General features: G+C 38.3%; 1 protein-coding gene across 2 annotated transcripts in view; it reads right to left on the reverse strand.

Annotated features, from left to right (window-relative positions):
* Positions 1–24,106, reverse strand: part of cntnap3 (contactin associated protein family member 3) — a 69,679-nt gene that overhangs the window by 11,737 nt on the left and 33,836 nt on the right. For both annotated transcript variants that reach the window (XM_056736994.1, XM_056736993.1), the window contains exons 6-16: positions 20,845–21,011; positions 19,972–20,109; positions 19,334–19,595; positions 18,662–18,805; positions 17,937–18,111; positions 10,971–11,077; positions 7,726–7,845; positions 6,869–7,066; positions 5,952–6,108; positions 5,192–5,319; positions 4,863–5,033 (exon numbers count right to left, since the gene is read on the reverse strand). In XM_056736994.1, the coding sequence (XP_056592972.1) occupies positions 4,863–5,033; positions 5,192–5,319; positions 5,952–6,108; positions 6,869–7,066; positions 7,726–7,845; positions 10,971–11,077; positions 17,937–18,111; positions 18,662–18,805; positions 19,334–19,595; positions 19,972–20,109; positions 20,845–21,011 (1,767 nt within the window). The remainder of the gene's footprint in view (positions 1–4,862; positions 5,034–5,191; positions 5,320–5,951; positions 6,109–6,868; positions 7,067–7,725; positions 7,846–10,970; positions 11,078–17,936; positions 18,112–18,661; positions 18,806–19,333; positions 19,596–19,971; positions 20,110–20,844; positions 21,012–24,106) is intronic.

Below are 24,106 nucleotides of genomic sequence, written 5' to 3' on the forward strand. Positions count from 1 at the left end.
TCTGTTGTGGCAGATGATATCTGATAGTTTGAAAACAATGCCAGGAGAACGTGCTGAACATCCTTCGCATCCTTAAGTTTTGTCGCATCTTCTCACCACGGAGATTGACAGTGTTTAAAGGGATACTTCAACCAAAAAAGAAAATTCTGTCATCATTTACTCACCTTCGAGTTGCTCCGAATCTGTATAAATGTCTTTGTTCTGATGACCACAGAGAAAGATATTTGGAAGAATGCTTGTAAACGTTTAACAGATCTCGGGCCCCATTGACTCGCATAGTAGGAAAAAACACTTTATCATTATTTTTGTTCTGTTGAACACAAAAGAAGATGTTTTGAAGAATGTTGGAGAGCAAACAGTTTGACTAACATTGTTTTTATCCTACTATGGGAGTCAATAGGGGGCGAGATCTGCTTGGTTAAAGGGATTCGATCTGCTTGGTTAAAGGGATTCTTCCAAATATCTTTCTCAGTGTTCATCTAAACAAAGACATTTATACAGATTTGAAAGGTCTCGGAGGTCAGCAAATGAATTGTAATTTTTGGGTGAACTATCCCTCTAACTAAAGATCAACAATGGCCCCTCCCAAAAAATCTTTAAAGGTTGTATCTATAGCTAGGAGGTAAGATTCACAAAAATGCTCTTAAGGCAAAACTTTAAATAGACTTACATTAAAATTGTGCAATTCCATCAAATTTCGTAAGAAGCTCTCACAATAACATGGGGTTGAATTTGAGAAACCAGCCTAACAATGGTGTAGCGACCACACAATAACAAACTTAAAACCATTCAGAAGATCTTACCAACACCCTAGAACAGACTTTTGCAGGGAAAGTGCTACTTTCTTCATAAAGTGTAATAATGCAATTCAGTTTCTTCTTCAATTGTCACACATGTAACAGCTTCAACCCAAATTCATGCTCGGCATGCTGTCCCATCTGTAGGCTTTCACAAGATTTAAATGAAGACCTCTGAGTGAGGACGCCTTGTGTTATCAGGCTCTTCTGAAGACAAAAACAGCCCCTGTGAAACGCTGACGCTGTGCTACCACCTCATTATTATTCCGAGCCGGCGGCACATCTAACGTGCCATAGCTGACAGTCAGAGAGCACTACGACAAACCGTCCTGCCAGACCCACCGCTGTGTGGGAAATATGCCACATAAACGAGGCGAGTTGTTTTCGGAAACGCAGACGTCGTCGCACCTGATGACATTGTAAGAGCCGAGCTGTTTGTGCACAACTCGCATCAAGTGTCAGAGCGTTTTAAAGATACAGCATTTTTTTCTTACCCTCATGTTTGAGTTCGCCATTACTTTTTTCCATACAGTGAACGTGAATGAGAACAGGTGCTGTCAAACTCCAATGACGACAAAGCACGGTAAAAATATCCTATGAGGTTCATGCTATTTAATGCAAGGTAACAGTTCACCTAAAACTTCTCTCATGTTTCCTCACCCTCATGCCATCCCAGATGTATATTACCTTCTCTGTTCAATTGAACCCAAAGTTTTCTCAAAATAAAACAATATTTGTCACTTTGTGTTCATGTCCCAAACTGTTGAAACATCAAAACATCTCAATTGGGTTTATAAATGTCTTCTGAAGGAAAACCATAGGTATGAACACAACGCGCCAACTCTCCACTTATCGTAATATCGTAAATAATTCAGCGTCTGTTTAAATTTTGCTAATATTATTGATTCGAAGAGCAAATAAAAGTCAATACAAATAAATAAATTAAATTAAAGATGAATATGACAGAAAAAGCATTTAACTATATTGCGATAATATTGTTAACGTGAATTATTCGTCCGTGATAACCATGTAGTGAAAATCAGATATCGGGACAGTCCTAATGGAAACCCGTAAGAGATGCTGATAATCTTCAAGTCTCATTGGTTCTCACACCTAGTGACAAATATCACATGACAATAGTCACAAGACATGTAAGAACCAATGAGATATCAAGTTATCGTGTGTCGTCATATTTGAACTGAGCCCTTTATTGGTTTCAATAATGCTAAATAAGCTTGAAGTATGAATTTTTGCTCTCACATATACCTAACATCCTAACATACCTAAACCCTTTCGTTTTATACTTTTACCGTATAAGAAAAACGTTGTTTTGAATTGAAGAAATTAAGTCATATTCATCTAGTAGGGCATGAGGATTAGTAAATCAAGAAAGAAATGTTATTTTTTGGGTACACTATTACTATAATTATATTTCAATAGAGCTCAGTTTTATTTTTAAACACATTTGCATTCATGCATTTAGAAGACGCTTTTATCAAAAGCATCTTACAGTTAGAGTACATGGAATAAATGAGACATTTATACATACAAATATAAACTGGCTAAATTTTACGTTGAACTACATAACAGCACACACTTCTCTACCGTTTGGTATAAGAATAAACCTTCTAGGTTTTGGGATGAAAAAGTGCCTTTGTTTTATTCAGAATAATACAGAATGCTTCTAGCTAGGAGCTACTTTTCAAAGGAGTTTCCGAAAAAAAAATCACGATTTTTAGGTTTGGCAAGTTACAGCATTACTGTTATTGATGAAATCTTCATTGCTAATGCTGGGTTCACACCAAATGCGAACAATCTTTATTACTCCCTGGAAAAGTTTGTTATTTTCACGTGAGTTACGCTAGCTGACAAATATTTTCGATTTGCACGGAAGACAAGATTGATGTGCGTTTATAGTTTGCATCTATAGTTTGCACTTTTTATGTAATTTACTGGCGCAAATCGCTTAATTCGCTTTTGGTGTGAACCCAGCATCACCATGCAATACGGCTCAGATCTCAATGGCACGGGTTCTCCTGTCCGTTGCTTTGAACGAAACTTCCTCCGAGATCACATCCAACACAAAGGTGCCCGGGCTCACTATGAACGTAATGAGAGGTTAATTGAGCTCCTCCAGCCAAAGGATTTGTCATTATGGAGGAACAAGCACCCGGGCACTGTAAGAGTCTTGCACTCTCTACTCTCATCCATCACGTGAGATCATTACAGGAGAAGATCTTAACCGCTCTCTCATGCGGTTAAACATGCAGAGACCACGTGGAGAAGGGTGTCATAAAATACTTACACACACACATAGATGTGAATCTTACAGGGGTCGGGTGGAGCGTTAGTCTGGACACTAATATAGCTATCATTATAAAATAGTTATCGTGTTCGATTACTTACATAAGTAAATGGAAACATTTATTTCTGCAGCGTTAGTGTGAGAACTGTGTTCAAATGAACACTGAGGGTCAGGGGTTTGGTCATTAAGTGTAACAGCAGGAGTGATGTATGCTTGGCAGAAGAGGAAACAGCAGACCACGTCTCTACAATCTGGTTCAACATCTACAATGCTGTAATTTCCCTGGAGAAAACCATTTTGTGATGTCTATATATTCAGCTGACAGCTTTTCTCCTGTATTTTCCCTTTGGCAAATAAACAAGTATGCAGGAATGTTGACACACAAACACACACATACTATCTGTTTGGCAATGCATTTGCTCGACTTAATCGCAAGATAATCAAATCTTGATTCTTGGCTGAGATTCGAATTCAACATTTTCTAGATATACATCCCGGTTATATATCATACAGTTGAAAGATGTCTGTGACAGTGTTTTTAGGACATTTGATTCCAAATTATCAGTCAAATCTGTTTGACCTAATAGTTTATTAATGTTAATTTATTATGTATATTATTATAATATTTATATCAAAATGTATTGAAGCCAGTGCAACAAATACTACTATGATATGCAAATATTGTTTTTGCACTAAAGTAATTTAGGATTTAAGGCTGGTTCACACCGGGACGATAATCGTGCGCGTTTATCGTCGACGTTTAACGCTTCGTGACAAAACAAAGGACGCCAATGTGAGTGTGCACACTGACGCGCAAAACAGCAGGCGTAAATAAGCCATTGATAAAAACTACTCTGGCTCACATTTTTGGTTTGACGCGCCGCGTTAAAAATTGGCCGACCGAGTGTCAGAAGCATAAAGTGGTGCAGCGCCACCTTGTGTACCGGGCTTTTTCTGTTTTCATTAAACGCCATCTACGTCAGGGAGTGAATTTGCACATTCACTCGGCTCATCAGCAGTGAAAACCGCTTGGGTTGGAACGTCGAAACACATCTCGAAAAGTGCGGGCGATAAGCTCGTGCGATCATCGTCCTGATTTATACAAGTCTGTTAGAAAAGGTGCCAAAATCTCACAAAACTCATACTGCAAAAAAATCTGCTTATATACCTACTTTTGTTTTGCATAATTTAAACCATTTCTTTGGATGTGTTGTTTAAATGGTAAAGCCTGAGGCACTTGCAACATCAAGGTTATGGGTTTGGTTTCCAAATGCCCAAATATTGATGCTTTTGGGTGGTTATTATTAGGGCTGTGATGATATATATCAGGCTTCAATTCTGTGTTTAATGCACAGCTCTTCCCTGAACTACGGCTCTTAATTAGAGAAGTACTGCTTGATCTCAGGAGATGGTGGTCTAGTGGGTTAAACCACTGAACTGGTGAATCAAAGGTTGCTGGTTCGATCCCAGCAGCCACCACCAGTGTGTCCTTGAGCAAGACACTTTACTCCATGTTGCTCCAGGGGGATTGTCCCTGTAATAAGTGCACTGTAATTCGCTTTGGATAAAAGCGTCTGCCAAATGACTAAATGTAAATGTAAATGTAAATCTAAAATCACAAGGAGATTGAATCGTTTATAACGTGCATTTGAAAAAGCATAAAAAATGACACAATATATCGTCCCAACCCTATTTATTATATAACCTGATGATATTCATGAGGGGTTTCTTGAATATAGTACACAGAAGATCACACTCACAGCTCAGTTCGATCCGAATAAAGTCTTTGATTCCCAAGTTCTCCAGGAAGACCCCCGAGGAAGAGCTGGTTTTAAACAGGAAGGAGATATCCGCGCTGAGCTCGCCGTGAAACGTCGGAAAGTGCAGGTATGATGTTTCCTTGTTGAAGTACGCTGCGTTCCAGAAGTTATCTGGAAAACGTTTAAAGTGTGCCACGGTTATATAAAGTTACATCATCATTCTCTTTAAACATGCCGATGTCATGCACGGAACAGGATCTTAAGATGACTGGATGACGGGACAGGTTAACAGGGTGAGTGACTGATATTAAGAGGAGGATGGTACATACTGTCACCGGAGCACTGCAGGGGTCCCACTTTATACGCCGCTTCAGAACCGGGTCTGCTGATGTCACCAACAGAAAGAGCCAGAACTGGCAGATGTTCTTTATGTGCCAGCATACCCGAATCATCGGACCTTTAAAACGACATTTCAATTCACTTTAAACTGTGTAACATGTCGTACGTGACATCAACATCAAGATTTTAAACAGATTAAGACAATCAAATTTTGTTGGATGATTATATCCAATGCAATTCAAATATATTTTGATGGTGCTTATCACAATTTTGCATCATTGCAAGGTAGATCATTTTGCCAAAATACAGAACGAATGAAAATAATTTAAAAGTGTTTTCCTAATTTATTCCATGGCAATTAACATAATATTTACAATTGAATTGCCGACATTCAAAAAATGTACACAAAAAACATTTTGAGCAATGACACAGACAAGCTGTTGAATAAGATTTTCTAATCGATTCACTGAATCAATTTGAACTGATTCCCAAAACGAATCACTCTGATGTAATCTGCTTGACATTAAAATAAGAGATGCTACAGTCACACTATCACGCTCGTGAAACAACTCAGAAATGAGTGTCAGGCCTTTAGAAACGTTGAAGTGCCAAATAAAAAATGCATTCAAATGTCCCTAAAATATTCACAGTTTTGCTCAATTTTATAATCTCGAACAAGATCAAGTGTCTATATTGTGAAAAGGAATACAAACAAAATACACATGTTGTGTTATATAAAGGGTGCAGTACCACTCCTTGCTGTCTGCATCGCAGTTGCAGAAATGTTCAGGATTAACGCAGTTATCCTGCAGTCCGCATGCACACTGCTGGCTTCCGGGAACCGCTCCGCCCCAGTACATGTGTGCCTCACCTGACCTGCCCACCCACCACGTGAAGGGAGAGCCGTCTGCAAGAACAAGACACATACAACCCGTTTATCATGACAACAAGTGGATCGCTCTGATGTCACTGCAATGAAGTCACTCTTTCATAGCACATGAGACTTCCATCCGGTGTAGACACGCCGTTAAAGGGACAGTTCACCCCACCAAAACTAAATAAATGAATGATAATTTATTCACCCTCATGTTCAAAGGCTGTATAACTCTTTCTTCAGTGGAACACAAAAGAAGATATTTTGAGAAATGTCTAAGTGGTTTTGAATCGGGGTTGAATGTTGTTTAGTAATCTACTTTCAGGTTTGGCTCAAGCAAACCCAAGACTTCTCATTACTCTTCATTTGACATTTGAAACATCTCTTCTTCACAGCCGACACTGCTCCCATCAGGACCCGCTGCAGAGAAACAGCTAATGGGCGGTAATTACCGCGTTAATTTGAAGGGCTACGAGAACCATTATCATGCGTGATAGGCCGTCCATGACAAAACCCACACAAACAAACAAAACCAACACGAGGGCGGCACTTACGAGGTTACAATGCAAATGATTAATCCACCTAAAGGTGAATTTTAATGAAATTAATTCAGTATGACAGCATGAGCGCCTAATAAACACGCTCAGAATAAAAACGCTCGTATGAAAACGCACAACAATCAATTTGCGCTGTTTGCTTAAGCTCGCCGTCTCTCTGCAGACGGAGCGTGATTTTAATAAGCCTGACCTTTAAGGGAGGGGGGCGATCGATATTCCTCATAATAAGGGCTTACCTGGTGTGTTCAGGAGGCGTGACTTCTTGCAGTGGTATGAGAGCTCCTGCTCGCAGTATCGAGCCTGGTTAATGATGGCCTGAATCTGCTCGACGTCTGCGGAATAGTTGAAGTGAGCTAAATGCTGATTCGTCCCGGAGGACGGCCTTAATTTGGTGAGCTCTGTGTTATTGTGTTGAATCACCATCCAGACCGTATCTGCAGACATGGAGAAAACGAAAAGATGTGAAGGCCAAAATGAGACCATGTACACTATAAAAAGGTCCTAAATGGTTCATTGTTGGGCTGTATGGTTAAAAATGCAGAGTTTACCCAATTGGGGTTTGCGAACCCCTGGTGGTTCGTGAGTTGGTATACCAGTGTATACAAGTAACGTTTCTGTTCATTTAAATAAAATCAAATATTAACCTTAATGAAAAATGATTGCTTACAAATTAACTGAATTAAGTTTAAAGCACTGCAACAAATTACTAAAATAAAATGACAAATGGCTAAAACTTTAACAAAAATTTGCATAAAAACTAAAAAAGCAAAACTAAAAGATAATTTCAAATATTATTAAAACTAAATAACACTAAAATCAAAACTAAAAAAATAAATTGATTCCATTACTTTGAAAAACAAAGTAATGCTAACAAGACAAAAATGTTTAGTAAGAAACTCATTTTGCAGCCACACTGATCCGTCAGAAGTTTGTGTTGAAAAGTGTTTTTCAGTTTATTTTGGTGAGGGTCACAGCTGACATCCCCTGTGGGGTGTGACGCGGTGCGTGAACGATGAAAAGAAGCGGATTAAACTTCTAATTACCGAGTGTTTAAAGGGATTTAACAGCTTTGGACGCGCCGTGTGATATTTACCTGACATGTTGCAGTAGATTAACTGAGGTTTGATGGGGCCACTTCCATCCACATCTACATAATAATATCCAGAGGTGTTTCCTTTGTGTTTGTACGCCTCACACGACGCCTCATAAATAGCTGAGAACAAACAAACAGCAGAACAAACAAATTCATTTCAAAATAATTAAACTCGAAGATCAAAATATGAGTATCAAGGTTTATGACAATTATGCGAACTGTTCCTTTAAGACACAAACAAAAACGCATGTCACAAACCATTGGCTGGGCATAATGAGATGTAAATATAACATTCATTTTGAAAGTGACATAGGACATTTAAATAAGGGTAATTAACACTTAACTTTCTAAATAATGACTAAGGTTGTGTTCACACAAAACATGTTAAAATGTGGCGCGTCAAACAGCTCAAAAACCGACAAAACAACGTTATTTGTGCATTCACAAATGTAAAACACGAAGAGGTGAAAGAGTTTGAACTCAAGTTAAAGATCTTTGTTAAAATGAATTCCGATAGTTGAAGCTTCGTGAAGATCTGCAGTCATTTATGAGGACACTATCGTTATAAATGAATTAACCAAATGATAGTATTCTCTTTAAAAGACTAGTGCTTATCTGACACGAAAACAATTAGCATATCAATTCGCTTAAGAGCTGCCATTAGGGGAGGAATATACAAATATATAATCATTTAGCTACAAAACAACACGAATTCTGTGCTGATAAATGAAATACTGAGACAAAAAAACAACAACAGCTCTTTTCCAACACATTCATTGAAACATTCTTAAAACAATATGTTTTTACTTGGGAAGCAAAATGACATCTTGATTTCAATAAAATCTAGCTTTTGCTTTTGCTAAAACTGAAAAAATATGTTGTCAGTGGTGTAAGAAACAGTGAACAATCTTGTATTTCTTTTTGAGTCAGATTATTTTTCTTACTCCAGCAAAAAGCATTTTCTTGTCTTTCAGCTTTACAACTTGGCAGACTGCTTTCAGTCACACACAGCAACATCACACCCTGCATGAAATGTCATTTTAAGTAAATATATATCGGTTTGTGGATGTTTAGATGTTAAAAACTCATGTTTAAAAATGAGACAAAATGAAGAAAGCTTTCAAATTCAACACCACATTATTCCTGAAACCCGATCTTCAGTCATGTAGACAGTTTATGATGTCACAGCGGGTGTGATTGATGTCACTAAAGCAATCGTCTGCTTTGTTACTCAGATGAATGGATTTCAATCAATCAAATACACCTGCTAGATTTCTCCTCACCACCAACAACCAGTAAAGCGTTTTATTTTGGGGCGAATATCTGTTTCTTATCTTTGTTGTTAACTTAAATGACCGTGAAATTTATTAAGGATTGTTGGAAATGGCAAAGTTAAAGCAAATATTCACTATATTCATTATTAATTCTAGAATTTCCTTGTGACACGCCATGTTAACAAAATTTTGAGCGTTCATCTTGTATTATGAGATGATGGGTGTGCTTTGCTCAAAGTGAGGCATCATAAATATTGTATGTGCCGAGCTGAACGTCGCCTCTTTAATTATGACTATCTGCATCTGTTCTGTGCCTGTGAATTCATAATGTAAGCAAACATCTGAAAGTAACTATCTATTAAAGTGTGTGCTTAGGGAGAAAATGGATTACTGAAGGTTTCACAGGAAAGCTGCTTCCTTTATGAGCGAAATAATTAAAACCTATACGCAATCTGTTTCGTTTTTTATACACACACGAGTCGGATGGGAATTATATTTGAGGACAGATTTGGGATTATGAGAAGTAATGAAGCTCAATAATAACCTGGCCACAAGCCCAGAATTGCAATTTCAGAGACTGTTGTATTTCATCTTATTATGTTGCGCCTAAATACACCAAAGAAGTCTCAACTTTAGAAGTGCAAAAGGACAGAAAACATTTACAAAATTAGATTCACGGATTATAATCGTGGGATTAATAATTCATTTATGAAGCCTTAAATAAATACTCAAGGCCAATTGTGTCCTGCAAGTCTCCGATTTGTGAGTTTATAGCATCTCAATTGTATACACGCTTGAAGAGAACAATACTATTAAAAACTCAATCATGAGCAGAATCGCTGCTTCTGTTATCAAAGATGAAAAGACGACATATTAACTCCACGATCACGTCTCTATTAAGCGTTGATCTGGATTGTTCCACATGAAAGAGCCTCAGAATAACTCGAGCTAATGTATAAAGCGGTGAAACTGAAGATTGGAGATATATTGTAAATGCAGAGATGACTGACAGCCATCTAATTACAGGGCTACAGTATAAAGTCCCTCTCAATAGCGCTTACACTTTAAAATAACTCACGTGTGACCGTCTTCAAGGCTGCGGCTATTAAACATTTGAGTGACAAGAGCCTAATTTCACTCGAAATATTTTATGTCGACGAAAGCGGCCATTTCACTTCAGATGGGAGGTGTAAAGCCCAACGAGTAAAACTCACAAAAGCATTAATAAGCATTTGACCTTGAGTCCATTGGAGTATTGTTTCATTTGACCCAGATAAAACGAAAAATAAGAAAGAAGTGGTTAGAAAAATGAGTAAAACAGGTAGTTAAAAAATTTATTTAAAATAAAAACATATATTGTGCATTTATATTTTCTGTACATTTCACAGTTCAAAACTGCTTATTTTAGGATTATTCTTTTTATTATTTATTTAAAATTCTTTATTTATTATTTAATATCTTTATAGTATTTCAAACTATTATCATTTTTTTTACAATTAAATGCTGTATTAATATATGTTTATATACTGTGTGAAGAGACACATGTATGACTCATTTACATTTGACCGAAATTAACCTCAAAAGTTTTTCTGGTTTGGTTTGGTTAAACATTTTAGCATTTTTTTACATTTTCCTAGAAATAAAAAAATGTTCATTTGCGCACTCTTAAGAATCAACCAGAACAAAAAAAATCGAAAAAGGCCGACAAAAATGTATGAATTATTATGTGTTTTGTGTCCGCTATAAAATCAGCACATCATTGTGTGCAAAGCATTATGTTTTTTCATCAATTCACAGGTTATAAATAATATTGTAGCTTTGTGTGCACTAAGGTTTGTCCAAAATCTAACAAAAATCGCCAGGCTATTAAGAACAGTCTCATTCAAGACACCACAACAAATGCTTGACGAAGACACGTTTCTCCAGTCTTATATTCAAGATAGTGCTAGTACTGTGTATAGATTGTCTTACAGCTGTGGCAGGTCGCTCCGCTGTAGCCCGTGCCGGAGCAGTCGCAGTGAAACGTGCTCCACGACTGAGAGCAATTTCCCCCATGTTCACAGTGACTCGGTGAGCACCTGCGTGAGAACAGAAAAAGCCCATCAGATGTTTCATCTCAAGGACACACATACTTCACACAGCATTACAATTACAGCCTTTGTAGAAAGGCACAGATGGAAACCTTGCTGATGGCTTTATCATCTCCATTTCCATTTGCACTTTTAGTATCATACCCGAGGAATTCATCACAGATACAGCAGCACTCTCCAGGATAAGATTCTACAACACATTATTTGTTAAAAAAAGTCCTACTTCACGCCGTTTTTATGATAAATTGATTCAAGTAGACTTTGAAAGGACTAACTTATACTGTGATGCTGCATATGACGTTTTGCTCCAAACAGAAACTCGAGAAATATTATAGAGAACAATTTCATCTGAAAACATCTTTATATTCCCAACAGAAATGTTCGGATTTTTAAACGCTTGGCAAATATACAGAATACATGATCAAAACTTATCAAGAGCCGAAAGAATGACTACTGTAGCCCAAAACAAGAGATGACATTAATAACTCATAAAACTGATATAAAAAAATACTGTGAAGTTTTGGTATATTTGAACCAAACTTAGTTTGACTTTTGCTAAATAATTTTGTCAAATAGTCACTTGAACCTAGTCTACTCTTTTCTCCATTTTGTACGTTTCTTATTTTTTTCTTGTGACACTTGTAGGGATATTAAAAAGCAAACATTTACAAACATCCTCTCTATAAATCACTTTTGGAACTGTATTTCATTTTGTATTGTATTGTAATATATTTCCAGGTTTTTCACACCCGTGGGAACCCGCAAGAAACTTTTGTAAAAAGTAAACCGAGGTAACAAAGTGCCTTTGACCAGCACATCGCTGCCGCCTTCTGTGCACCGAAGCTTTTTGTCCGGCGAAGCTTTTCTACTCATGTCACAATGTCCCCGTCTGAGCCCAACTCATTCTCAGCCTCCGCGACCCTCACAGGAATCCTTACACATTATTCCCGCTCGTATTACCCGTGCACCTATCTTTCACCGCGTTCCCATTTGTGGTCAAAACGACGGCCTAACAGCATCTTCTCTTTGTTACCAAGCATCAAACCTGCAGATGCGCTTTCAGTGCACGCTCGGCTCCGGTTTCGGGCTTTATAATGTGGACGGGATCAAGTGCACAATTTATTTCTTTAAACTGGTCGCAAGGACACTTCAAAGCAAGATTGAAAAAGAAACCACACTTTGGGTTCACAGTGGCGGATGGAATACTGAGAGCAGTGTCTCGCTGTTGGCTCGGACCCCATCGGTGCCATTCAGGCCCGTCGCGGGGGCTCAGAACTGAAACGGCGGCGGTCGGCTTCACACGGACCCGCGGCTCGCTCGGACACGTCTATTCGCCTGTGATGTGCCACCACAAATAAAGTTCAAACGCTCACACCGAGACGGAACGGCAATCACACACGCAGAAAAGATGCAACACCATCGCTGTGTGTTTTTTTAACAGATAATTCTGAATGACAGAGACGACGTGAATCGTAAACATAACAGCCAGGCTTTTAAAGATTTGAGCTCTGTTGAACCAAAGTGTTTTGAAGGACTACATCTATTGCACTTATTTTGTCTTTGAAATTCGCCTGAGTCAGCAATAACCAAAATACCAAAATAGTAATTTATCATTTTTCATTCTCTTCCACTGACCATAATCTTCTCATAAGGTACTTTTGGGCATTTTTATTTGTATTAGAAGGTAATTAAGGAGAGGACAACCTGATCTCATAGAAAAAAAAAAAACATTTTGCAAGGTGGCAATTTCGTATGAATAGGTTCGATGACCTTGACCTACGCTAGTGAACAATCCGAGCGCATGACCAGTCACACATCCAGAATATTACACATCTCAATACTCAAGAGGGCTATGGACTTTTCTCATATACATGCGCGTGTTAGTAAGATACCCAGAGGCAAATATGGTGACAGTCCTGTATGTAACTTGCTCAGCAAGATTTTCTTCGAACCGTTGCTCCACTGGGACTAAAGCAGAAGAGAGTTTACTATAACGTCCCCTCATACTATGCTGATAATGCAATGAATTCATGTGTTTATGTGGAGTAGCCAATATTTCACACTTTTAAATTAAAATCTCTGTTCTACCTGAATGACCCGCGTTATGAATTATGTATAAAAAGACGTTAAAAAGCCACATTGCATGATAGAAGTTGATACATTAAATTTTATATTAAAGACAGTTTCAGCAGTTATAAGATGAACGACATGTAAAAAAACATTACGTGGTCAAAACTTAACTTCTTGTTGACCTCAGAAAAGGACCAATAACTGTTGAGTAGTTTTAATTGAATACAAATAATATACAATAAAATATAATTTAATACTAACAGAAATTAAATATAACAGAAAGTGTTATACTACAACCAGACAGAAACTGAAAGTGCTCACTTTTCACAGTTTTGAATTGTTGCAAAGCAGCTTTACTAAAACTCATTTTAGCGGTAGAGATACACAGAGCGACAGAAGGAAATTATATAGAAATGGGATTTATAGAAATAAATTGTATTAAGATATATGGCATTAATGCAAATTTTACATGAAATGCCTCACAAAACAAAAAAATCCCTTCTTCTGCCTGATCGAATGGAAAATAAATATATTACAGCGGAATTTGAATGAAAGCGAGAAGCGAGTAAAACACAACTCGAGCAGCGGCCTGACAGCGTAGAGACGCTCGCGCCACAAGCTGCCCTTCACCGACACTCAACTCACCCCGACGGCAATCAAAGGTCAGCTCATCGTGACCCTAATCACCGGGGGAACAACCAATGACAGCCGGCAGCGCTAAAGGCCCTCCTGATAGACAAGAGCATCAGGTGAGAGGGGAAACAGCATGTCGTTTTTTTGACGTGTTTTTACAGCGGACACGAGTTGATGGGGACAGACTGACACCTACAGCCCTGAGATCAGAGGTCAACCGCAGGAAATTAGGAGGGACAGAACACGGGCCAACGGCGTGACCTGTAGCGACCTCATCAGAGGAAACACGAGGAGAGAGAGGCAAGACGCAGGACATGCAAACATGCAAGGGCAAGGTTAACTGCTACGCTCTTCTACATTAAAAGAGGTTTTGTTAGCATTTGAAAAAGTGTTGCCCCCCGTTGACTACCATAGTAGGAAAAATACAATAGTGGTCAAAAGTGCCTCAGAACGGTTTGCTGTCCTACATTCTTCAAAATATATTTTGTGTTCAACAGAAAGTACATTTTTCTACTATGGAAAAATCTGTCTGGTTATAATCATTCTCTAAAGACCCTTAATGTACAGTAAGCTGCCACCAAAGACTGTGTTTTGCCCCGCTGGTGAATAAAATGAATAAAACAAATGCACAAATGAGAATTAACATTCTGTAAGGAGGTTGAAATGAGAAGTGTGGAGGAAATAAACGCTGAACTACACAACGGGACATTTGACAATAACAGTGAGAGCCAAAATGACTCCACATGAACAACACAACAGGAAGTGAGGTAATGTTGCTGATTCAACGCTGGTGAACACAGAGCAACCCGAAACACAGCCCATTATTTATTTCTCTCCGATTTGTTTTCTTTCAGTGGCTGAGGTAGATTTTTTGCATTAAGGTAACAGAATGAGATTCAAGGCTGCGGTCACAGGCAGTGTTTTGAAAAGTGGTGGGAACAAAGACAACAAAAGCAATACTTTAATAAATAGTTTCTGTAAAAACGTGTTGGGAATATTTATCATATATTGTCCATTCGCTACTTTGCGTTTCGATTCCAGCTCTCGCGGTTTGCGCTTCCCAGTCATTTGGGGAAGGTCACTGCATTGCACTCAAAAACAGTTTCCTATTCCTACGACTAAAAATTTCACTTGTTCATTGGTTAACATGTTTTTGTTCTTTGGCGCATCCTTAGTATTCCACGACTTTTAGATATTAATGGCCCCTAAACAATACAAATCCTCAAGTTTTTCTTAATTTCTTCCAAAAACTCCCAGCAGCCAATTACGTCTATGGTCACAGGTCATGCATCCTCTCCCTTCATTCTGTAAGACTCAGATGCAGATTTAATCCTGTTCCTGAAGGACCTCAAAACTCACTCTTGTCAAGCATTAAAATCCATTTGGAAAACGCTCCTCCCCTGTTGACTTAATTGTGTTAAGGGGCCAGTTTTGCCCTCCCCAATATGGTGGCACCATTGACACATGGCAGCAACTAAAGAAAAGCATTGAAATAATTTAACAATAGAGATCGATCACAGAATGAAACACTGATAAATAAAACTCCTACATAACATACACACTTCCCTGGAAAGACTTTCTGCTACATGTGTCACTCCTCACAGAACACGACAAAAGGAGAAATGACAGCTCACAGGTGTTGACGATGCAGAAATTCTCTCTTTATTCTTCCCATTATTCACCTTTACAATAACACCTTACTCAGCAGAACACTGCACGGCTCTTTACGGTCCCGCATCAAGCTGTCATGTTTAATTCAGCAAGAATCATCTTATTAACGTCCAGGGTTGGATTTATTGGAACATAAACACGCCATACACATTTTAATAAAGTAGCATTTTTTGGTTTAAAAATATGAAATAGTCTCCTCGTGAATCTCAGCCGCTTCCATCACTGCATACAATGGTTTTGCCATTTTCAATTGAATTAAAGTCTTATGTTTTGGAAGTCCAATCAAATGTGAAAAAAATAAGATTGAGCTTGATATTGTCAAAAAAAAATATAATTTGACACGCATGGTATTATCCTTCTTAGTATATTTGTTGACACCTTGAATGTATGGATATTTCCTTTTAGCATTCATTATGTGATGACATTCTTAGACCTACAATTACTTTACTGTCGCCAATGTACATTTTACATAAAATCCGCCACATACTTAATAGAGCTAAGAATAAAATAACATTAAAATCATACAGAGATGACAGCATTGGTATCTTATAGAAGATTTGCAGTAATACTGTGTATTAACAAAATAAATCTCACTGTACGATAATACTTCGGTATAACATCCACTGCACGGTATTTGTTGCTATGTTTATAATGACAAGTGATGACTTGGAAACGTGCCATAAGCATCCTCTTTTCTTTATCCTCGAATTATAAATGTTGCTTATTGTTATGAGTTGTGAGATGGGTCAAATGACATAAAAATCCATCCAAGGTAATATCTATAATTTTTACTAACATTCTCTATGTTAGGCCCGGAAGACCTATCGTTTCATTCAGTCATGTGACCAGGATAATATTCAGACATTTTTGCCATTGCGATAACACGATAACATTATAATATCCCTACTGTATAATACAATGTATTTTTTAATCTTCCTGTTTTTATGTTTTATTTTTCCTCATTTCTATATAATTAATTACATTTTCCTGTTTTTATGATTTATTTTAACCTTTTTTAAATTATTATTTAATATTAATGTTTTCTTGTGATTTATTTTTCCTCATTTCTATATTATTATTTAATATTACTGGTATCTTGAGATTTCTTTTCCTTATTTATACAGAACGTTATCATTTTTCTTATGTCACTACTGTTTGTTCCACCGTGTATTTTCTGTACAGCTGCTTTGCAACAATGGACAACTGTGAAAAGAGACATACAGAAATACATTTGAATTGAAAACTGGTGAACCAATAAAGGTTCAGGTTAAGTGCACTGCAGTGTGGGATAGCGTATGCTGTTCAGTGTGTTCTGTATTGATTACTGCAAAAGCAAGTGCAGAATACTACTGTAAAAATAGTCACTGATCTATTATTTACAATAAAATGATTCAAGCAGTTGTTCTTCCAGAGGAAGACAAGCAGACAGATGAATTCAGCGCCCTCTGTTCACATTATCTTTGATTGAAGGTTGATAAACCCGCTCTGGTCCACACGGGCACATGTAGAGCCAACAGCCACCCAATATCTCTGTCTCACCTCATTTTCACACCCGCAGACTCAATAACATTCTCGGATCAGATGAGAGATAATTCAAGCTTGGCTCTCGCTCTTATTGAGCACTATGAAGGGCTGACACCCTTACATACATTTAACTGCTAAAACACATTTCCTGCAGGGTCTGTAGATCACCGTGTCACATCACAGCGTTTTACGCATGCTAGAGTTTGGGACAACTGTGATTCTGACCAATGACAGAGGAGTGTTTGTTATGTCATCGATTCTTATTATTAAAGTTATGCTGCGAACAAACTTTATGCCTAAAAAACAACAGCAACGGACCAAGCATCAAACAACAATACCAAACAAATGAAAAGAAAAGTGAAAACTTAAAAAAAAACATTTCACTGGAGAAGTGAAACAAAGCACACCGAAAAGATTTCTTTAGGGTGAAGGAAAAATAAATCAACTTCTCCATCACACCTGATGAACCCAAACCTTTTCTGACATGAAGGAAAGAACAACAAAAGAGAAAAAAAATGAATTCAAGCTTACCGAATCGTGTCCATGTATATGTGTGCATTTAACCATTTCAATATCTGCCGATAACGAAGATTAAACATTTTGTAACCTTCGGAATGTTATTAATTAATATAATGACTATTAATATTGAACAACTGGTGATGTTTCTTAACATTTTCTATACAAACAGAACACAAACTGATTGCATTTTCCTGTCCTCTCTTGATTGACAGGATATATTAGCTCTGATAGCCGACAGTGTGAAGATGTGCTTTTATCGACGATACCAATTATTGGCCGATATATCGGTGCATGTTCAATTTCAACTGATGTATTAAAACAATTTCTCTGACTAATCTCTAGATTTATAGAATCGAACTAAAAATCTATTGAATGAAGAAGAAAATGTAAAGGAGCTCACATTAAAATAAAAAATAACATAGATGCTCACCTGTCCACGATTCCACACATATCCATCTGTACATCGCTGTAATTCCCAAACAGCATCTGTTGTACTTTGATAAGATCCACTAAACTGTTGTCCAGGTGAATGAGACGCATACAGCCCTGAAACACTTTGAAGGGGTTCCTGCAGGTGGCGCTGTGATCTTCGGTGCTCGGACATCCTAAAGACAGAAAAAGTTGTTTTATGTAAGAGCAGGGGGAAAAAAATCATAACACACAGCAAACATAATATATTACTATAGATTTGTACATCACGCAACGTATATTTGGACAAAAACACTTTTAGATGTACAGTATATCACACACTAAAACCCGGCACTAAATCAGATTTCCTTATACCACTTGTGGTCTCATAAGTTTTTAAACCAACATATTTGCTTATCTCATTTTACATGCGAAACACACTTTGATTGCTATGCGACGCACAGACAAAAACGCGGCATCCGTTAGAGACCTGCGCTTGCAGCTACGCTTTTAGCAGCTCCCCAGGGTGCTCGCACAGACGGAGTTACACGGCACTCTCCAGTTACTGAGGTTATGGCAATTAAGCCACAGTCTTTCTGGAGTTGGAGATCAATTCGGCCCCAAACAGCTTGAAAGGTAAATGAATCTACTTTTCTCAGCGGAAGGCGTGTTGAGCGACAAGATGGATTGATTAACGTGAAGGATTCAGCTCGCGCGGAGGGAAATTTAGTTGAGCTGAGGTTTTACCTCCGAAGAATATCTGGCCGTCGGGTACGACAGGAAGTGAAGTGGAGGTTGTAGAGCTGTCGGATTTGTCGAGGGTGACCGTGAGACGTCCTCGCCGGGAGTTCAGTTCAACGCCGTGCCACTGACCGTCGTTTAAATCAGAACCTGGACGAAAGAACAGATGTTAATAGTACACTCAAAAATTTTAATTCGTACATCATTTATTCACCTACATGCGGTTTAAAATATGAATGTGACTCTTTCTTCTGTTGAACACAAGAGAAGATATTTTGAAAAATGTTTCATTGGTTTTGTGTCCAATAATGGAAGTCAATTGTTTGGTTATCCTACATACTTCAAAATATCTTCTTTTGTGCTCTGCAGAAGAAAGAAAGTCATACAGGTTTGGAAAGGCATGAGGATGGGAAAGAGAAAGATTTTTCATTATTGTGTGAACGAATTAACACTTGTGGACCAGCAAAGTGATTTTTTTACACAAAACTAGATAAAAATGTCACGATAATAGTATTATAATCAAAGCAAAAACTAGTATTCCAAAACGTGCAACACACTTTATGCCGGGCATGCCGTGTAAATTTGAGTGTATCCCACAATGCAATGCGCTAAAACTTGCTCTTCTATTCCAAGCAAGATAACTGAACTAGAAGACATATGCAAGAGTAATTGTTAAACCTGCTGTGATGTCCAACAAGATCCTTGCAATCTTATGGATCTGCAGTCGGATTTTCCCCTCGCTCAGAAAAAGCCACAGCGTCCCTGCATGCTGCTGGAGGTCAAAGGTCATCAGCAGACCGGCTTTGTTCCATGTTCTGAACTGCAAGCTGACCGTCATACTCTCTCCGCTGGAGATCCACGGCAGGCTCAGAAAACTTCCAGCATTTGCAAAGGTCACGGGCACGTCGATGGATTCCGTGCATGTAAAGCTGACGTTACCCTATAAATAAATAATACATAAAGCTAAATAATAGTGTAATGTATAATACACATATATTTGTAAGAGTAAATGAACACAGGCTTGACGTTTATAAATTATTCATTTGCCTTTATTAACCCCATAGTACCGTCATGGCTATTAAGGCAATGAATTAAATGGGTTGGTAATTCGTTTAACCCGCAAATCCCCAAGACAACGGCCAAAAAAATAAAAGGCTCATATAATGGACAAAACACAGCGGCGCTCACAGAAACACACAGCGCTCATTATCGGCAAATGACAATTACAGGCAGCCAACAACAATTGCAAGCAAGCCAAATTACAGCAATCAAAGAGCCTTTAGTTCAATTATTGCATTAACACAAATTGTGCTTACTGTGACAGTGACTTGCTTTCCTTCGGCCCGATCGATCATGTTTATTTCATTGTAGAGCACATTTTCCAGGCATCCATGGAAGTTTCTTTTGGAGTGAGATTTCTGAAGTCCAGCGCCCAGCGTGCCACCAAAACTGATCTTGTGAAATAACAACAGATTCATGTCAGATTTCCATCTCTTTATGCCAAAATTAAACCATTCGCTAGGGACTTAACATAGCCTTAAAGGGGTCATATGGTGCAAACACATGTTTTTCTGTGTCTTTGGTGTGTTATAAGTTGCTAATGCATGTATTAGACACGTAACATTGCAAAAATAAAAAACAACGCATTTTAAATGCGAATGCTCACCCAGACCTGCCTGAAACACCTTGTGTAACCACCCTCCCACAAATCTACGTCAGTTGGTGGTATGAGTTGACTAAGACCGCCCAAATGTATACGTAAGTAAGGTTGTGTACCTGTCAGTACAATTGAATAGGAACCTGATGTTCCAAAAATGGTAAGAGGCGTTACATTTCTATCACACGCTTGCAATATTCGACCAATCACTACGCACAGGCTAACTGGCCAATCATAGCACACCTCGCTTTTCAGAGTTTTGTTAAAAAATCTGCGCGTTTCAGAGAGGCGGAGCAAAGAGGAGATACAAACATGCACTGTATGTGGAAAATACAGCGTTTTTTTGTGCCTTAAATCGTGCATACACATTGCATTACATCTAAAACAAACAATAATATTGGTTTGGCCGTGTCATGTGACCCCTTTAATGGAAAAAGCCAATGGTTCATAATGGTATTTTATGTGACGGAAACCATTTGAACTTTCTGTAATGGTTTCTATTGTTTTTTCCAGCAAGGTAGTAAGAGCTCACCTCTTTAATTTCATAATGACTCATGTGTTTGGGCAGCTGAATCTGACGTGTATTTTTGTCCACTGTGAAGTTCACAAGTGACCGAAGCCGCTCGATGGTGACGTGGTGCCAGTGCTGATCGTCAAGCAGGCTGCCCAATGACATCACAGTGTGCAAATCACCTCTGCCTAAAACAAAATAATCACAGTCTGTACAGTGACATCGCAGTGTAGTAATAACATCTGTCTGAAAAACACAATCAACACAGCCCGTTCAGAGACAACACAGCCCGTTCAGAGACATCACAGCCCGTTCAGTGACAAAACAGAATGAAAATCACCTCTGTATGAAAAAATAATAATCACATTCCGTTCAGAGAAAGCGATCACTCTAAATTAATTTTGTATCTGTTCACAGAAGATATGAAACAGCAAATACAAGACAGTTACACACTGTTCCATAACACATAATATGTCATTTATGAAAAAGCCAATCAGTCTGCAATCAGAAAGATGAAATGTGTCTCTTCAGATGACTGTGATTTACTGCACTCAAACAGAGTTGAGAAACTTTATGAAACGTGTCACCGAATGATAAAACGCTTGTGTACGTGTGCATGACTGGAGCTCAGTGAGGCTCATATGAAACATACAAAGGACACAATCCATATTTATCAATTATTAATCAAAATGACGATGATGTCTGACGGGTCGGGTCACTGTTGGTCAGTCTCTGAATACAAACACGCTCTGCTTCATTTATATGGACGTGAGCGTCTCTCTTTTCCTGCCTTATCCTGTGGTGTTATTTAAAATTTAGTGGTCAGCTGCTCAATATTTCATTCCTCGTTGCCTTTGGAAAGTATGCGAAACACAGGAATAAAAAATAGCCCGTAAGCGTCTTGTCTTGACCTCCGGTGTTCGCTCATATAAGAGTGATACTCATTTCAGACTTTGAAGTGTTGTTTTGATTAATGTTATGTGCACTTCAACAACAACAACAAAAAAACATTATATATGACAACACTAGCCTCTGTGTGACCCTATCAGTAGAAAAAAATGAAAGCAATCTGTTTTCAGCAATCTGTTCGCTAGTTTGTAAAAACTAACTTTGATAATGATTTTGCATTATTATATTGCAAATCATGAGGTGACAAAACAATAAAAAGAAATGTTTGATCCACCACCGTTCAGTTCTATCAGAAACAGACATTTGTAGGTTTTTATTTGTATGAAGAATTAGATTTTGTCAGATGATCTTGAACGCTGTCAAGTCTTTCTATACACCAGCGTCAATCCCACAATACACCTTGAGCAAGAAACACACATCGAAAATAGTCACTAAATTCTCCTGAAAAGACATTTCTGCCTTTGAAGCCTACATAGCTTTATGAAAATGGGTTCTCTGTGCCTACTGGGTTAAAAAGAAGTGTAAAAGTTTTTGATGTTAGCTCAACGTCAAGTCTCAGTTCTGTTGGAATTTTCTGTTTGCTGCCGGTTAGTTTATAACGTCTGTCTATGTATTTCATTTTTAATCCACAACAAAATAATTCAAACAATTTCATGAGTGAACTATTCAATTTTTAAAGTGATTTTAAAGTGTTATCATGAAAGGCGGTCTAGACAAACAGTAGCGGTGCATACAAATTGTACCATATGTGTCCGTTCCTCTGAATCAGTCCAACTTGTTCATGAAAAGTTGTATGAATTATAAATGGTGGAGTTCACAGTACAACTGAAAAATAACAGAGGAATGATATGATTTGGATCACTTTCAGAGCGATTTTATTCCAGCTGATGAATGATTAAACATTGACAGAAAATCAAAATCCATTCAAATTTAAAGAACTGACGCATTTAAAATGCCTAAATGCAGCGCAAGATAAAGAAAATAATGTTATTGTCCGTTGGTGTGCATACTTACAGTATATAGTTAAACTGGGTTCACACCATATGCAAATTAAGTGTTTTGCATGAGTAAATTACATACAACATTAATGCAAAGATGAGTATAGACGCAAACTACCGGCAGGAGGTGCTTATGACGAGAATCGGGCGCTTCAATCTCGTCTTCCACGAAACAAAATTTCCCGTGAAAAATAAAGAAAGTGCAAAGACGCCTATAGACGCGAACTCACAGCAGGCGGTGCTAATGACGAAATTTTCCCACAATAAATAAAGAACGTGCCAAGACGCCTATAGACGTGAAACCGCGGCAGGGCGTGCTAATGACAAACTTTTCCCACAAAAAATAAAGAACGTTCAAAGACGCCTATAGGAAACCACGGCAGGGCGTGCTAATGACGAACTTTTCCCACAAAAAATAAAGAACGTTCAAAGACGCCTATAGGAAACCACGGCAGGGCGTGCTAATGACGAACTTTTCCCACAAAAAATAAAGAACGTTCAAAGACGCCTATAGACGTGAAACCACGGCAGGGCGTGCTAATGACGAACTTTTCCCACAATAAATAAAGAACGTGCAAAGACGCCTATAGACGTGAAACCGCGGCAGGGCGTGCTAATGACAAACTTTCCCCACAAAAAATAAAGAACGTGCAAAGACGTATAGACGCGAACTCGCGGCAGGCGGTGCCAATGACGAACATTTCCCACAAAACATAAAGAACGTGCAAAGACGCCTATAGACGCGTACTCGCGGCAGGCGATGCTAATGACGAACTTTTCCCACAATAAATAAAGAACGTGCAAAGACTCCTATAGACGTGAAACCGCGGCAGGCGGTGCTAATGACGAACTTTTCCCACAAAAAATAAAGAACGTGCAAAGACGCCTATAGACGTGTACTCACGGCAGGCGGTGCTAATGACAAAGTTTTCCCACAAAAAATAAAGACGTGTCAAGACGCCTATAGACGCGAACTCGCGACAGGCGGTGCTAATGACGAGGATCGGGCGGCGTGATTGCAGCGAACGTGCGTCAATCTCGTCTTCCGCAAAGGTTGAAAATATTTGTCAGATCACGTCACTCACACGAAAATAACAAACTTTTCCCGCGAGTAATAAAGAAGGTGGAACGCGATTGTTCGCCTTTGGTGTGAACCCAGCATTAGCGTCATTGTATCATTCACGATGTGAACGGGCCTTTTATGAGTTTTTTTGCTGTCACCGCATAAGCTCCTGCAACAGATTCATCTAAAAAATTTGTTAATGTAACCACATAAAACCACATTTCAATGTGTCAACAGCTGCAGTTTGCGTATTTAGAGCGTCACATCAGTGGTGAAATAAACTCGACCTAAAAATTCAGTGAGTAAAATTGTC

This window comes from Triplophysa dalaica, chromosome 22 (assembly GCF_015846415.1).
Source record: "Triplophysa dalaica isolate WHDGS20190420 chromosome 22, ASM1584641v1, whole genome shotgun sequence".
Taxonomy (NCBI): Eukaryota; Metazoa; Chordata; class Actinopteri; order Cypriniformes; family Nemacheilidae; genus Triplophysa; species Triplophysa dalaica.